The sequence below is a fragment of the Brachycentrus maculatus genome, unplaced genomic scaffold (assembly GCF_059751285.1).
Source record: "Brachycentrus maculatus isolate JH-2025_06_01 unplaced genomic scaffold, ASM5975128v1 h1tg000017l, whole genome shotgun sequence".
NCBI lineage: Eukaryota > Metazoa > Arthropoda > Insecta > Trichoptera > Brachycentridae > Brachycentrus > Brachycentrus maculatus.
Window position 1 is genome coordinate 760,582 of NW_028280771.1, and position 17,121 is coordinate 777,702.

A 17,121-nucleotide genomic window follows, 5' to 3' on the forward strand; every position below is an offset into this window, starting at 1 on the left:
CTTCTCCCCCACCCCTGCCGCCCCCCTCGCCCCCCCGCCCCTAGCGGGAGGCTGCGGACGGAGATGCGAGATCCCGAATCGGGCAGGGGCGCAGTCGAGGCAGAAGACAATTTACGATTTTTTTTAAAAGCTCGAAAAAGATGTATCTACGATTTTGTTATTTTAAGAATTAAAAAAAAAACTACTCAAATTCTTGGAGTTACAGAACTTATATATGATCCAATTTCGAAACATTGTACTTGAATCACTAGAATTTCTTTAGAGACTTCTTGGTTGATATGAAATATATATTCTTCCATATTCTTCTTCATCTATGTTGAGATGTCAAAAAATAATGTGTTGAATAACTCCTATAATTGGACATAATCCAGATTTGTGAACGAGTATTTGGACAGACTCAATATGTTGTCAATTATTATTTATGTCTTAACTGTCGAAACTGATTTTTGAGTCTATTAAGTTGTATTTTATTGTTGAAAAAACGCATAAAAATTAATTTTGTGACAATTGTTTCGCCTAGTTATGGCATTTTCAAACGAATGATTGTCACAAAATTGATTTTTATCTGTTCTTTTAATAATAAAATATAACTTAGTAGACTCAAAAAATCAGTGTGTGATTTAATACATAAATTAAAATGGAGTTCTACAAATTAAACGCCAAATCTATAAATCATATTTTGTTACCTTCAGAAACCGATATAAATTTAAAACACTTATTCTTTTACTCTTAATTCGAAGGGTATAGGCGCCAAATTATCATGATACAATATACTGTGAATTTTTCGTATTTTGTAAAGAAATTTAAAATGCGATTTGTTGGATACACGTTATGTGTATTGTGTTTTTAAGATAACGCAAATATGTGAAGATAAATCATATGTAAGTTTTTGATAATGACGATAGTAAGTCATTGTTTTATCTTGTGAGAAAATAATGCTCGAAATTGGATTTTATGATTAGTATTTGTTTGCGGAGTCGTGTTATTAGAATGAAACAATTTATCATATTTATTTCATATATATAATCGTAGGGTGAAAATGCGTAGTATAAAAATATTAAGATAAAATATGAAGAAGTCGAAGGACTAAAAGGCTCGTAAAAAAAAGTAAAATATTGGCGGTTCGGTCCAGTCCCGGCGGTTTCGGGTGTCGCAGGAATGCGGCTCCGCCACTAGTCCAGCGGGGCCCGGCTCCGAGGGCGAGCATTCTTTCGGCGGCGCATTCCTCTCCGGCCGCCGCTCGGACGCGCTACACCTGCACCGGTGCCCCGTCTCTCTCGCAGCCATGCCCCAAACGCAAGCGGAGATATGAGTACCAATCCGAAGGGCGATCCCACCTCGAACGGATGTCGGGAAGTGTGTCTGTGCTGTTTACGCGATTCCGCCAAAAAGGAGAGTGACCCCCCCGCGTTACAAACGACTAGAATATACGAAAACGCGATGTGCAATTCTGTGATACTAAGTGCCAAGGCGAGCCCGGAGCGGGCCGCTTGCGGCTGCTACTTGAGCGGCTCTCCGGTCAAGCAGCCCGCGACGAGCCGCGCCGCGAACCTCGCTTCGGGCGCGTGCGGCCCCAAGTGCCACTGCTGCAGCGTCAGGCCGCGCAGCTCCACCGTCTCCGGAGAAAACGCCTCCTACAGCAACCCCTTCAGGCAGATGAGCTCGGCCATGTCCAACTCCACGAGCCGCGTCAACGACGTCGGGAAGATGTACCGCCAGAACCGGTGCAATGGCGCACCCGGAAAACCGTGCAGCTGTAGAGCCACGAGACCCCAGTACTCGAGGATGAGAGATCTCACCTACAGGAAACCGCTGGCAGTATCCAAAAGAGAGTGCCAGTGCGTCACGTGCAAAGCCCAAAATTCCAAGGTGGCCGAATTCAAAGAGCCGACAGACAGAAAGGTCTGCCTCGACGGAAGAGTGGGTTTGTGCAATTGCGCAAATTCCGGAGACGTGCAGAAGACTTTGCGGGCCAAGCGAGAGAGGGTGAGCGCGCTCACCTCGCGGTCCGCGAGCGGCTGTGCGCGCTGCGAGACTTTTAAGAAGAATCACGCGGCTATGGATAGCGTGGACGGGGCGGACTCGACCCTGAGGAAAGCGGCCATAGCGGAGAATATTCTGGAATATGAAATATCCGCGCTCGAATACGGGATATCCGTAGTGGAAGGGTCCGCGGATCTGTTGGACTACGGCCGAGGTCTGTACGTAAAGGAGGTGAAAGAGGCCGAGCCCAAGTACCAGAACGTCAGGCAGTACGTGGTGGAGGAGAAGCCGCAGTACGCCAATCTGGAAGAGATGACCCGGCTGTACGGCGACCGACTCGGCCCGGAAGGCCAGAACTCGGAGGACGAGGTCTTCTACGAGAACCTGAGCTCGGTGAGGAGCTCCACGCGAGGGTGTCGCGGCCAGAGCGCCGCCGCCATGAGGATTCTGTCCGCCTCCGCGAACAACCTCTGCTTCCACAGCGACGTGAACTTCTACAGCGGAAGCCACAGCGGGACCTTTCCCCAGTACCTCCAGAAGGAGATGAGGGGATGTACGGGAGTCACCCTGTCTCGGAGTCATTCGGACAAGGGAGTCGTATACGCGGTCGACGAAACATCCTCCGCCGTTATGGAAATCGTAAGACCAAGTTTTTTTTAACAGTTCTAGATTACTTCATTTATATATTTATTTATTTTTTCATCATAATAATTTCGAATAACAAATAACAAAAATGTGTCCACACTGAGTTTCCAATGCAAAATTTATTTTAAAAATTATAATGTAAAAAATGGTTCATGCAATCAAATACGACATGGTCGAATGTTGCGATCTATTTCGGATTTGCCCATTTCCATTATCCGCTTATTAATAGTACTTTTATATTTAGTTTATATTTTTACTGACTTCATAGATAATGGAAGCAGGTTGTACAACTTCATTTCATAATAATCAAACTCCTTTTGACCAAAAGAGGTACGTGATAGATTTTGTTTGATGTGTTTCTGAGTTGCGGATCTATGTACGTTACCATAAAGTGTGTTTAATTGTGATTAGAAGGTTTGCTGTGAGGTGCTTTCTTGTGTTATTTGATACGTTATCAAATAATCTCTAACGTCGTATTTCATATCTGAAATATGTGGCGCGATGGTTTTATTTACATACCCGCGAAAAGCAGGGCTAAAAATATGTTTTCCTTTTGTAGCGTTTCTCGCAGACTAGTGAATTCCAGTTGTGGCATTATAAGTGATAAGAATTTGACGCTTGTTAGTATTATTACCGATTTCTCTATTGCGACAATTCACTGACCTACGATTACGTGGGAATATGGAAACAATGCAGAATCATTTCATCTCCCACTTTGCTATCATCATCCTCCCGTTTTGCTCTGTGCTAATGCATAAATAGCATTTTCTATAATCTTGATCGTTTTACTTTACCGATTATCATCTGCCATTTTCATATTATCGCAATTGATCGAAATTACTGTATTAGTAATAAAAACCAAAAAGGGTTTATAATTTTACTACAGATTTATTTATATAATAGCAGCAGTTTTGTCGTTGTAGGGACATTTTAAAATTTAAAGTTATTCATTGAGTTTTAACTATGTGCTAATAATTTCCATATAAAAGATTAAATTTTATCATAAAATTACTAGCTTTTTGGGCCTGTTTTATTTAAAAGGTAAAGTGATGCAACCTTAAGCCAGTTCTCTTTTAAATATGTTTCACTTATGTCCATGTCTCTTGTATTCAAGTTAGACTCTATTTTGCTATACAGCAATCTATCCCAATACATAGTTAGTTCTATCAAAATCTCAAGAATGTTTCCATTTTCGAATTGCTGAATCTATCCCAATAATTCTATCAATGTAAAATGTTTCTATTTTTGAAAATATCCCAATAATTTTATCAAAATTAAATGTTTCCATTTTTGAATAGCTAAATCTATCCCAATAATATTATCAAAATATAATGTTTTCATTTTCGAATATATCCCAATAATTTTATCAAAACTAAGCGTTTCCATTTTCGAAAATCTGAATTCCCGCCCGTTCACCGTTTTATTTTATGAGATCCATTATCCGTCACATTTGTGCTTATTTTCTTCAAAGATAATTTCGCGCGTTCAATAACGATAATTAACGAGATGCGAGTGTTTCTGCGATAGTTTACGTTATCAAATACCACGAGGCTGAGGCAATGGTTGGGGGATTCGCGCTGCCAAATCGAAAATTGCAAATTCCGATCTTGAAAAAAAAACAAACGAAAAAATGCGATCGTATCGTGAGCCGAGTCGAGCAGGTGTTCCGGCGGCCATTTTGGCCGTACCTAACCCAACCTAACCTTGGCTGAACCTTTTCTCGGATTTGGTGCGTTTTTCACGGGTCTTCCATTGTTCCTTTCTTTCCTTTGTGGGGCTGCGGAATGCGCACAAAAAATGCGCACATACCTACCTGTCGGGCGGAGGTGCTATTTTATTTATTTATCGCATTCCGACGACAGCCATTCTCGCAATAAACAATACTTTCCGAACGTGAGGTCGAGTGTGGATTTTTATTGTTGTTTTACAATCGGAAAAATATACTATATTTTTACGATGGCCGTATATCAACACGGACATAGTAAACGCATGTTGACATAATGTCGACACTAGAAAGCGAGAACGTTTGACACTTCTTGTCGGGCCTGTCAGGTTGGCTACGTCATTTTTCGCCGTGAAATGTTCGGATAATGAATCCGATGTTAGTATCGTTATTTTTCGCTCTTTTTATTTAATTTTTATTTAAAAAAAATAATTAATGTTATTATTATCTTTTTTTACATATCGCTACCTTAATGCACAACTAATATATCTTTCTAAAATACAATATCGTACAGGGGAAATATAAATATTTTATTTAATATTTGTATTACAGAAACAAATAACTATTTTTTTTTGTTGAGATAGGATGTTTCTGCATCTATTCTGTCGACACTTTATCACATTATTCATTTTATTAATATTTCTGTATTACTTCTGAAAAAAAGTGACTTTATTTAGCACAATTTCTTATTATTTTTTTTATCACATCTGAATATTTACAAAAACCATCGTACAATTTTTTTTCTTACGAAAATTTAGCTAAATTTCTTTTGGATCTGTCGGGAATCGAACCTGTTATTACACGTATACATACTGTCATCATTTTGACAGTCTATAATAAACCAGTATTTGTTAAATATCGTTAAATGTTGTATTATTATAACCTGATAAATTAAATATAAAAATTAAACACATTTGTAAAAAAAATTAAAAAGGGATCTCACACATTTAAAAATAAAATCACAATCAAAACAACAAAAAATAAATAGGTGGTGTTTTATTTTTATATTTAATTTTTTATATTTTTATATTTAAATTGTTTTACCAATAAGTTATGTTATAAATAAAAACAACAAATTAATAAACACGACTAAAATCTGAAAAAAAAAATCAAACCTTTACGGATAATATATTATTAGCCTATAGGGATATTATTTATAAAATTACCTTTAAAAATGCAAAAAAACCTGAATGATAGCTTTTTTATGGTGTTATTATCTATGGCCATAGTTGAGTGACCATGACCTCTTCATTACTTCAACCTTGGGAAAATCCTGTCCAGTGTACTATTTTTTGTTATTTATTTTTTAAACATGTAAATCTTTTTATGAAACCATCATTTAATATCACAAATAATTATTATCAATCATTTTTTTCATGTCAGTGATCTCTGCTTTGTAAAAAAAACCTGACTAAAATTTTATAAGTATACATAATTGAAATTTGCTCCAATTATATCATAGAGATGACACTCAATACAAAATGTATGGACATACATCGCTCACTCCTTTCAACAAAGTCAAAAATCAAAAATCGTCAATTTTGAGTTGTGCATGTTTTCGGAATGCCCAGAAAATGTACTATATCCCAGCAAAAGCGGCATATTTTTAACTTAATATTTACCCGCTACAGTACACAAAGTGTTGTTTTTGCATTTTGAAGAAAAGGTATGGTTCAATTATTTTTTTAAATATACCAAATATTTTTCAAATACAGGTAAAACCTTCAGGTTTAATTATTTTTTTAAATATACTAAATATTTTTGAAATGGAGAAAAAACCTTCAGGTTTTACGTAAAAAGATCTGTTGCACAGAAAAAGTTCAATAAGTGGCTATTATTTATTTATTTATTAATATTTATTTTTAATACATTTTATTATATTTTTAAACTTTAAAAACGATCTCCTGAAAAATCAACTATTTGGATTTATGACGTTGTTGAAAGGAGTGAGCGACATAATAAGTGTTCTAGTACTGTTATGTAAGGGGGGGGATTGTGTTGTATGTTGGACTACCCCCATTGAGCTTCAATATTGATGATACTGTTGACAATCTGATTACGTGGCATCTCTTTATCCCATCCTTGTCTCATGTCTCTTCCTTTATATAGACCTCTCTTATGCATAGTTGTGAAGAACTATAATTGGTACTCATGATTTTATTTTTTGTATTCTGATGTATCATATATTGTAACTGTTGTTCTTCCTTCCAATAAAATAAAATAAAATAAAATAAATAAAATACCTGACCTTGCATAGTTTAGAGTGTTTCCATTGGAAGTAAACTTAAATCATTGTTTGTTATGTGGTATTTTGCGCCATATATATGTATCTCGCAAGCAACCAATAGCTTCCTATAAGATTCAGAAAAAAACTTATTTATTGCTGCTTCCTACGCACAACTAAACGTTTTTATATGTGTCCCCACAAAAATATGTTAATATTTTTTCTTCTGTAGAACTGGGGATTTTAATTGCCATTTTTGTAATAGACATTGATTATATCTCATTATATACAGTTGTTGAATTCTCTGAATGATAATTTTTGTCAAATGTTTGATAACAATTTCATAGTGGATTTTTCTGATGTGTGATTTTTTCCTTGTTTGCAGGCCAAGAAGGAGATATGTGACGTGAAGCAACAGAGACTCCTCATAGCCCAGGATGAGTACAAGCACCTCAGTAGTACCCTTACCGCTCTCGCTACCTCCAGAACAAGTTGTGAGTACCTTTTTCTTTTAGACGGAAGTTGCATTTATTATTCACCTTGCTTATCTACAAGGTTTATAGATCAATTAGTGGATCTTTGTTTCTTCTGACTAAGAATATGTTTTATTTTAATATGTGTTGGGAAGAGGAAGGTCAAACTAGTGTGGGCTAGTCATGAATTGTTCATTGCTGAGAGAAAATTGCGAATAACTCCTCAGGAGAAGCTGGACTGTTGACTGTCGTCAACAGGCCTTCCGTTCCACTAGAAGAGGGTTTGGCATTTTGTGTCCTAGCTTGGTTTATGGTACCAATGTCCTTCACAATTTTTTATCATATACGATACCACCTCTCGTGAGAGTTCCTTATGAACTAGCACAGATCTGATGTCCGATAAGTCCTCACTCAGGTTCATGCTACGCGCCTCCAGCTCTTGCCTTTTAAAAGTTGTGAATATTGACTCTAATCATTGTCAAACCTTTCTCCACCCCTGCCTGCCCAGGGTCAGTTCTTGAGGTCAGAACCGGCTCTTTCTAAGGAAATTCATATGAAATCAAACACTGATTTATATATTCTTTATTCTTTAGACAATTACTTATCTTCTCTCCTTTCGACGGCCGCTTGAAAGGTTTGACAAAGCTTGTAAATTGTATTATATTTAACACATTTTGGACGGGTGTTTTTTATACCTGCGGACCGCTGGCGACGGGATTTGATAATTATGTTCATATAGTCAAGACCTTTACAAAGAGATTGGTACATAATATTCATATAAAAAACAGTAAAAGAAATATGTAATACCTTATTTTCTGACTTTGAAATGGGCCGGTGCTGAAGGTAAAAATACCCTTCCCGTCCTTAAGCATGAATCGACCCAACGGGTAGAAATACCTTTCCCGTCCTTAGTCTGTTAAGATATATGTTTTGTGCTAGAACAAAAAAATAGCCATTTGAATTGCGTAGAAAAATAGATTCTTTGTAACCGTTGATACACATATTGATACAAATATAAAGCAAAAAGAAAATAATTAATTGAAAATCATTACTATGACTCATGTGTGCCCATATTTCAAACACCAATTATATAAAATAATTTTGTTATTAAACAGTAAATCTGATCAAAATATATATCATAAAATCTCGAAAAATCTGTCCAAGGACACTTCAAAGTTTAAGATCTTTTTCCAGATCATGCGTGTATTTATTTTGAGTAGATTTACTACACTAAACAATCGTTATCTAATGTGCTGTTTACTACGTTTTGCGGGGAAAGGGTCAATGAATTGACACGCAAAGTGATTGAGATAGCATAGGTGATATACAGTTGTTTTATTTCAATAAGCTGCTGTGTGATATCTTTTGGCCATCTGTGAGTGAACAAATAATTCCATTTTGTTTTGATAACATATTATTAATAGTTGAAAATGAGCTCATTATGGTTTCAGTATCACTTCTTACTTAACAAAATTTTGAGTGTGTCCAAATACTTGTTCACAAAATCTGGATTATCTTCAATTACAGGAGTTATTTTCATATTGTAATTGGAGATAATCCAGATTTTGCGAACAAGTATTTAAAAAAACTTAAATAAATCTAAAAAAAGTTATGGGTAGTAAATGAAATTGGTAAAAAATTAAAATCATTGTATTTTATTTTATACTGTAATGTGGTTAAGTTGGACATTTTTTTGGACATTTAACAAAAATCCTATTGGCGATCAACGTGTTAAAGATTCCCTTCAAAACTATTCTATATTCTTCTAATCCCTTTACTTGTGAAATATTTATCTGTTCTTTTAACGTTTGAAAGTTTTTTTTCTTCAAAAAGACATCAAAAAATTTTGATATACTTTGAAATAATCATGAAAGTTTAGGCCAAGAATGAAATTTTCATGAATGCACGCCTCTGCCCACATTGAGATGTTATCACCCACTTTGAGAAAGACTGTCTTGAGTAAATAGCTATTCAAACGTTATGAATCTAAATATTAAGAAGAAAATGTTACTAGATGATTGAGAGAATTCAGTTTCGAATCTTTGAGTGCCTCCTATGTAATATTTCTTATGTGAATTGTAAACAAGTTACTGTATGATCAGCAAATTTCAGTCATATCTTCTTGGTCAGTGAAATGTGCTATTTCCTTCCAATAACTCTTCTGAATACTTCCAAAATATATTTTTTTGTTTAAAATAATATTCTGCATTCCTCAGAAACATTTGTGCAAATGTTTACCGTTCCAAAAAATGATGTACAAACAGTGCCATGTTTTAAATACTCATTGTGTCTAATAACAACGTACAGTATATCTATTCTAACGTATAAAAAAATATATTTGATTGTTATTCACAGTCTCGAGGATAAGATGTTATTCGAGAAGAACAAGAGTGTCACCTGGTGTGAGAGACATGTGTGAAAAACATTCAAAATCTATATTCTGTATGGCGATGTTTCAATTTGCATAAAAACATTTTTGCACCTGTCATACTTAACATTCCAACGTGCTTTGAAGTAATGTGGTTACGTGCTTTTAATGAACACATACATTTTGTTTACTAGAAAAGTAATCGGGTCATGGGAGATTATAGTTATGGTAAGAATGTTCGATTTTACCATTCTTGGAAATTGATACAATTAACACACTAAGGACGGGTGTTTTTTTTACGCCTGCGGACCGCTGGCGACGGGATACGATAATTGTGTACATATAGTTAAGACCTTAACAAAGAAATTGGTACATAATATTCATATAAAAACATTAATTAATTCCTTCTTTTCTGAGTTTCAAATGAGAACGGCGCATGAGGTAATAATACTTTTCCCCCTTAAGCATCAATCGACCAAACGGGTAAAAATACCTTTCCAGTCCTTAGTGTGTTAAGAACCATAACCCTTTGGTCACTAAAATCCAATATATGGGCTTTCGGTACTATAGCAAGAAATACCGGATCCGCTGGGTTTGACGTATGATATGTAATAGTATCGGATACATTTTGCACAGTATGTTGGGGATACCTTCAGGGTTGTGAAAATTTTTGCATTATTTAATACTCCTTGAATGTTTTAACTGAGGTAATAATCACATTAATTTACGGACCCTGGTCCAGTATGACAGCCAAACATGCTAACCACTACACTTTTGATGCAGATAGATTTGTAGCGGCTAAAAATGATTATAAACTTTATAAAATAAAACAAATTTGTTTTTAACCACTTTTTTATTGGTACATTTTTTCTCTAACCAGTTTCGACAAGAACCTTGTTATCATAAGGGTTAAACATGCACCGCAAATATATTTATAAAATGTGCCACAAAGTATCTGCGAACAACATTCAAGAAAAACAAAGAGATTGTTTCATTTCATCTGTACAGCGTCTAAAGAGCAGTGTGTGGATACGATACGTATTTGGGAGAAGGATGTGAACTGTCAATTTATAGAGGAAAAGGTGAATAGTTATAGCTGCCAAAGTGTGCGGAAATTTTGTCTCTCAAAAGGACAAAATTTTCACTACCAGTTTGTGAAAATTGAAATGTTCTATGGTATTAATTAAATGTTTCTTCTTTGTCTTGCAGTATGTTCGACGGGGAGTGGGGGCAGCGCCCGGTACGATCCGGAGCTGCTCCGGTCCGACGTGGCGCTGGCCAAGGACCGGGTGGCCATGCTGCGCAGGGAGCTGCGTCAGGCCAAGGCCGAGCTCTCCTGCACCCAGCAGGGAGTTGACACGCTGCACTCGTGAGTACTTGTACTACCAACACCGCCCGATATAGGGCTGGCCAACCCTAGTAGTAGTCTCTAGTGGCGATTGAAGCCATGCCAGCGACTGCCTGATACACAGACCTCGAACAGAGGACTGGCCAACCTTCTTGGCGATGTTCCATTATCTCTGGTAGTGATCGAAGCCTTTGCATTGCATTCCTTTGCATTCATTCATTCCCATGTGGTCTGATATCGACAAAACATGCTAACAACATCAAAAAGTCGGGCCGCCCACATAACTTGCAGGGCAGTTTTTAGACAGTCGAAACGTGTTTACAAAACATTTTGTTATACAATACGTTTTCATGAAACAATTTGAAAAAGGAAAATAATGTTTTTCTTATTTGTTGTAATTTTACCTAAATTATTATTTCATGTCAAATCAAAATTTACTCTAATTTAACGTCTTCCTCAAATTTTATCACTTACTACCTAACCTCTATTGATAACAATGACTATAATTTAGAAAAAAAAGAGACACGTAAAGATAATATACCTTTTATAACAAAATGAATTCTTAAATAAAATTTATGCATATCAAATGCAATGATATTGACATTTCTGATTTATTAGATTCTAATATTAACCCCAAGGATGTTTTTTTTTCACATGAAATAATTCATGTTTGAGAGAGTCTTCAAATTTCAATTTTGTATCCCAAATGATGTAAAACTCGAAAATATTAAAATGTTTTGTTTTTCCACCAGTGTCGAGCAAAAGATGAGCAACCAGCAGGGCTGCTACAACATCATCGAAGCCCAAGCCGTCATGACCGAACTGAGAAACATTCAGAAGTCATTATCGTCGGGAGAGAAAGAGAAGGCGGAGCTGATGCAGTCGTTGTCCAAGCTCAAGGACGACCTCACCCGGCTACAGCTGGGCGAGGTGTCTCCCTCCGCCTCCACCCTCAGCATACCGCAGGAGAAACTCAGCACTGCGTCGCAGACCGAGTTGTGCGCGGATGCGGTGCCGATCGGCACTCGGTTGGCCGAGATGGCGCGGATGCGGTTGCAGTACGACGAGTCCCGCAAACGAGTGCAGAGGATACAGCAGCAGCTCGCCGACCTCGAGGACAAGGTCCAACCGGGACAGGCCGAGTCCGACAAGGACCGGCTGCTCCTGTTCCAGGAGAAGGAGCAACTCTTGCGCGAGCTTCGCAGCATAACCCCTTGCACAAAGTCCGCCCAAGAGATGAACAACATCCAGCAGGAATGCAAGCGTTTAGAACGAGATCTGAACAACGCTCTGGAAATGTCGAACCGATGCATTACTGACAGACTTCGGTTGCACGAAGAGAAGCAACTCCTCCTGCAGCAGTTGAGCGAGGCCCTGAGGTCCATGACCAGCCTGGAATCGCAGCTGAAGAGCCTCTCCGCCAGTACCTTGTCCGTGTCCAGCAGTTCTAGTCTGGGTTCCCTGTCCACCACCAGTAGTAAGGGTTCCCTCAGTTCTGGGCTTAGTTTCACTGACATCTACGGCGGCACGCAGTGCCTCATCAACCCCCTGGCTGTGGACAAACCCATCGACATGGTGGATCTGCAACGGAGAGTAGCGCGGTGAGTGTCTTTAATACATGCGTTTCTATATACCCAGTTCTTCAGTCCAGGACATGTCCTATCCCTAAACTTACAGTTTTCCTATCTAAACTCTTTTAATTTCAGTCCAGTCTTGCACACTCCCAAGACGAGGCAGTTGTTGACAATCAAGACCACATTTTTTGGTCCAAATCTCCTGAGAATTAATAGGATTCACACTGCTCTTCGTCTATTTTATGCCTTGTCCGGTATTCCTTATATTTGTTTTCATTATGGCTTTAGCTTCTCTGTCATACTATATATTTGGAACCTCCTTAATTCTTTAAACCCTTGTTCAGTCTTGTGCACTCCATAATTTTAGCTAAAAGAAACAAAAATCCACTAATTGATCTATAAATGTGGTTCGTAATAAGCAAGCTAAATGATAAATGCAAATCCTATGTATAAAAAAAGTCTTGTGCACTCTAAAAAGACAATGTCATGTCCTTCATTTATCTACAGAATATAATTTATTTTTATTTTTATTTATTCGGGAATTGTACAGCTTTACATTTAGTAGGAGTATATAATAAAAAATAGTTACATTCATAAATAAAAAAAAGCCAATTGCACAATTCCACATTTATGTTGTACATAATAACGATCAAAAGCATCACTAGATAAAAAATAAAATAAAGAAGAATGGGAGTGTATTAAATGATGTTTGGTGAGTTTAGACGATGTGTATAATAAAAATAAGATAATGTCATAGTGTCTCCTCGATGTTTGATCACTATGGCTTAAGATTTTCTATCTGAAATAGCTCTTAAAGCTCTCCAATCCCCATCCAGTGTCACACATTCCACCGATACCACATCTACATTTGTCTGATGTTTGAAATTGCGTGTCTCTCTCCACCAGGTTACTGCGGGGGTCCGGTTCGCAGAGCAGCCTGAGCCCGCGCAGCAGCCTGAGCTCGGTGTCGCCGCCCGTGTCGCCGCCCACGCCGCCCGCGCCGCCGCCCTACAGCCTGGCCTGCCTCAAAGACTACCTGGAGGAGCTGCGCGGGGCCGAGCGCGAGCCACCGCTCTCCCCCATCTCCGAGACGCCGCCCCCGCCCGGCTCCAGCGGCACCCTATCCTATTGTGAGTGCTCATGCCAAAAATTGTGTATTTTTTATAACAATTTGTTTGTTAAAATTGTAGGCATAAATGTATTTGAGAAGAATAAAGAGACGCAGTTCATTAAGTTTTAAATGTTTACAATATTGTCCCCACCACATGCAACTCCTTTAACCTTTTAACCGCGTTAACTTTGTTCCTAAGAGTCCAGTGCGATTATTTTTATCATGTATTTAGTTAAGAAACGATTTATTTTCCTAAACAAAAATGCTCAATGGGATTCATTGTGCCTTTTTGGTACTTTTTTGGTGCCTTTTTGGTACTCACTTGTGTCACATTATTCTTGAAATATATCGTAATATAAACAATAAGATCATGTTGAGACAGATATAGGGCATGATTATGGCGCACGGACCTCAAGAAAAATCAAGGATCTGTTCTTTTATTTATCCTTGTGATGTTACAAATTATTAGTCAGATATGTATTTCAACAGATGTCATAAGGCCAAGGATTGACATATTATTTTATTCAAAGTTCCACACTGTGAAAAAATCCCTTCAAGTTGAACTGAGGTTCGAAACATGGAGCAAAGTAAAAACACATATGGTTATGCGAGCCGCGTGGATCCGGTTAAAAATATATGCATTTCTACTAGATTGTTTTGTTGAAATATTTATCAGAGTTTAAAAGTTGTTGTATTTGTGTGTTCAGGTACAAATAGCAGATCGGTGTCGGCTGCTGTCAGTGACGAGTCGGTAGCGGGAGATTCCGGAGTGTTCGAAGCCTCTTGCAGACCTCGGGACGCCCAGCCCTCTTCATCAGCCGGTAAATACTGAGACTCTGCTAACTCCTAATATGCTTTTCCGAAATTCCTCACCATTATTGTCCATGTTCCCATTAAACCAAGTCCCACCCCTAATACCCCCTCTCTAGTTATTACCCCACCCACTTCTACCAATACCTGAATGATTTTTGCTCGCTAGTTTTTATTATCACCTGTAGATGAAAACATCAGTGGTTTTTTAAACTAGTCGTGTGAAACTCTCAATTAGTGGTCTAATATAAATTAATCGATCCAAATTAGTTTGACCTGGTCTTTCTCAAGGTCTTCTCATTCTTTTTCCTCATGTGCCCTCTGACCTCCACTGCTGGATATAGGCCTTCTTTCCATTTCCTCCGGCCGGTTCCTGCTTGCAGCCAGTTTCTACCCCCCACATCGACTATGTCGTCGGACCATCTCTTTTGGGGTCTTCCAACACCTCTTTTGTTCTCCCAAGGTCTCCAACGTAAAATACTTGGGGTCCATCTTGTGGGGTCCTGTCTTGCAATATCGTTCACTCATTTCAAGAACGTCATAAATAAAAAAAACTTGATTTTTCAGGAGAATGTTTTTAAAGTCTAAACATATAACACAATGTATTAAAAATAAATCGCTCACTCCTTTCAAGAACGTCATAAATCAAAAAACTTGATTTTTCAGGAGAGCATTTTTGAAGTTTAAAAATATAATACAATGTATTAAAAATAAATATCAAGCCACTTATTGAACTTTTTACTGTGCAACAGATCTTTTTAGGTAAAACCTGAAGGTTTTTTCTTCATTTGAAAAATATTTAGTATATTTAAAAAAATAATTAAACAGTACCTTTTATTCAAAATGCAAAAACAACACTTTCTGCCCTGTAGCGGGTAAATATAAAGTTAAAAATATGCCGCTTTTGGTGGGATATAGTACATTTTCTGGGCATTCGGAAAACATGCACAACTGAAAATGGACGATTTTTGATTTATGACGTTCTTGAAAGGAGTGGGCGAAATATCATGCCACTTATTGAACTTTTTACTGTGTAACAGATCTTTATAGCTAAAACCTGGGTCTTTTCTCCATTTGAAAAATATTTAGTATATTAAAAAAAATAATTAAACAATACCTTTTTTCAAAATGCAAAACAATATTTTCTGCCCTGTAGCGGGTAAATATTAAGTTAAAAATATGCCTCTTTTGCTGGGATATAGTACATTTTCTGGGCATTCCGAAAACATGCACACGTGAAAATTTACGATTTTTGATCAATGACGTTCTTGAAAGGAGTGAGCGATATGTCATTTCTCGAGGTATTTGACAGTAATGTGAATGCGGTTGTTTCAGAGCTGAGCGCCCAGGTGCAGATAAAGCTCCAGTATTCCATGGAGGAGGAAACCTTGTACGTGGGAGTCCAGAAGGTCCGGAACCTGCAAGCTCTCGCCATCAAAGAGGAAGAATCTGTGTAAGTCCTTCATTGCTTGCTGTACTATTGAATGTCTGAAATCGGATCATTAAAATTTAACTACATTTGAAAATTTTATTATTTATTTTTGCTTTTGTTCTGAAATTAAGAAGATAGGTCTCTTGCTTTTTAAAATGTGTATAAACCAATATGTATAAAAAAAGACATTTCTAGTTTTCTAGTATTTGAGTTATAAGATAAAATAACCTTTTATGTAAAATGCATAATCTTTTATAGTTCCCATTCTTGAATTTCCAAATATTTTGCATACCTTTGCCATATTTTTATAAATTCCGCAAACTGGGTCTAAATTTTCGAGAATTACACATATCGCGGCTTTACTTTAAACAATTACACAAACCGGAACTCTACTTTCAGGCTTGACTCTCAAGAATTACACAAATTTAGGCTTTATTTTGAAGAATCTCACAATCTTGAGTGTGTTATTGATCCATTCCTTCCCCTATTCTTAACATAGTTTATACGTTATACCTTCACCACTTCACAATGAATCCCCGAATTTGAACAGTAAAACGGTTGGTTAATCAGCTTACTTTTGATACATGCTGTCTAAACTTGGCCCCTGGCTACACACGGTTCTCATTGTCCCATCATATTTGACCCGAAACTCATCACTTGCTAACACATGCAACTCAACATCCACAAGTCCAAAAATGTGCAAATGTTACTCAAAACGTCCTATAACAATCCTGATTGATAATGAACTGTTTGTTTTATTCCAGATATATTCGTGCTGTGTTATTACCGACAGTGAGAGAGGCGGGGGCTCCCCTGCCCGCCCCCCTGCGCCTGCCCCTGCCCCTCCCCCTCCCGCTCCTGAGGCACCAGACCCTGAGGCTGCAGGCGTGCCGGCGCCAACACTGTCTGGTGAGCACATCACTCGGATGGATGATTAGTTCGCAAGTGTGAGATGGTCGATGGTCAATGATGATATCTAGCCAACTATGAGTGCTCTGCGGTCTGTGATATTCCAGACTCTCAAGTTTGTCGAGTGATTTGCCGACCGCAGGGTCCCTTGACTAAAATCAACTTTTGGCGAGAGCGATTTTTGTATCTGAGACTAATGCCTGCTCCAAAGAGCTGCTTGATTTTCTCATAATTTATCTGATTCACTACTAGTTATAATTAAAGCTTATTTATTGGTTTGGCATTAACTTACTGGAATAACACGACAATTTAAATATTAAAACAAGAACTTTTTAAGACCATTTTTTTTGAGTTTGTTAACACATTGCTGGAGACACTTAAAAGCGTCTTTTACATACTCTACGGCTACTATAGAGCGGGAGGCGCTTATAAGCGTTCTATTTGGTCACTTTTGGTAGAGCGCGAGAGATGCCAAAAACACAGATCTAAATGGGTTTACAGCTACTTGTGTTTAGTATACT

At 37.7% G+C, this 17,121-nt stretch overlaps 1 protein-coding gene across 2 annotated transcripts in view; it reads left to right on the forward strand.

The window, feature by feature from the left end:
- The window catches only part of kibra (WW and C2 domain containing protein kibra), a 124,956-nt gene that overhangs the window by 99,306 nt on the left and 8,529 nt on the right, over positions 1–17,121 (forward strand). Inside the window, exons 1-8 of one of the 2 annotated variants that reach the window (XM_088266326.1) lie at positions 1,221–2,622; positions 6,961–7,069; positions 10,626–10,785; positions 11,517–12,365; positions 13,245–13,468; positions 14,157–14,270; positions 15,595–15,712; positions 16,456–16,600. In XM_088266326.1, the coding sequence (XP_088122452.1) occupies positions 1,309–2,622; positions 6,961–7,069; positions 10,626–10,785; positions 11,517–12,365; positions 13,245–13,468; positions 14,157–14,270; positions 15,595–15,712; positions 16,456–16,600 (3,033 nt within the window). In that variant the 5' untranslated portion in view covers positions 1,221–1,308. Of the gene's footprint in view, positions 1–1,220; positions 2,623–6,960; positions 7,070–10,625; positions 10,786–11,516; positions 12,366–13,244; positions 13,469–14,156; positions 14,271–15,594; positions 15,713–16,455; positions 16,601–17,121 lie in introns of those variants that run through there. The other variant, XM_088266334.1, reaches the window with a different exon arrangement.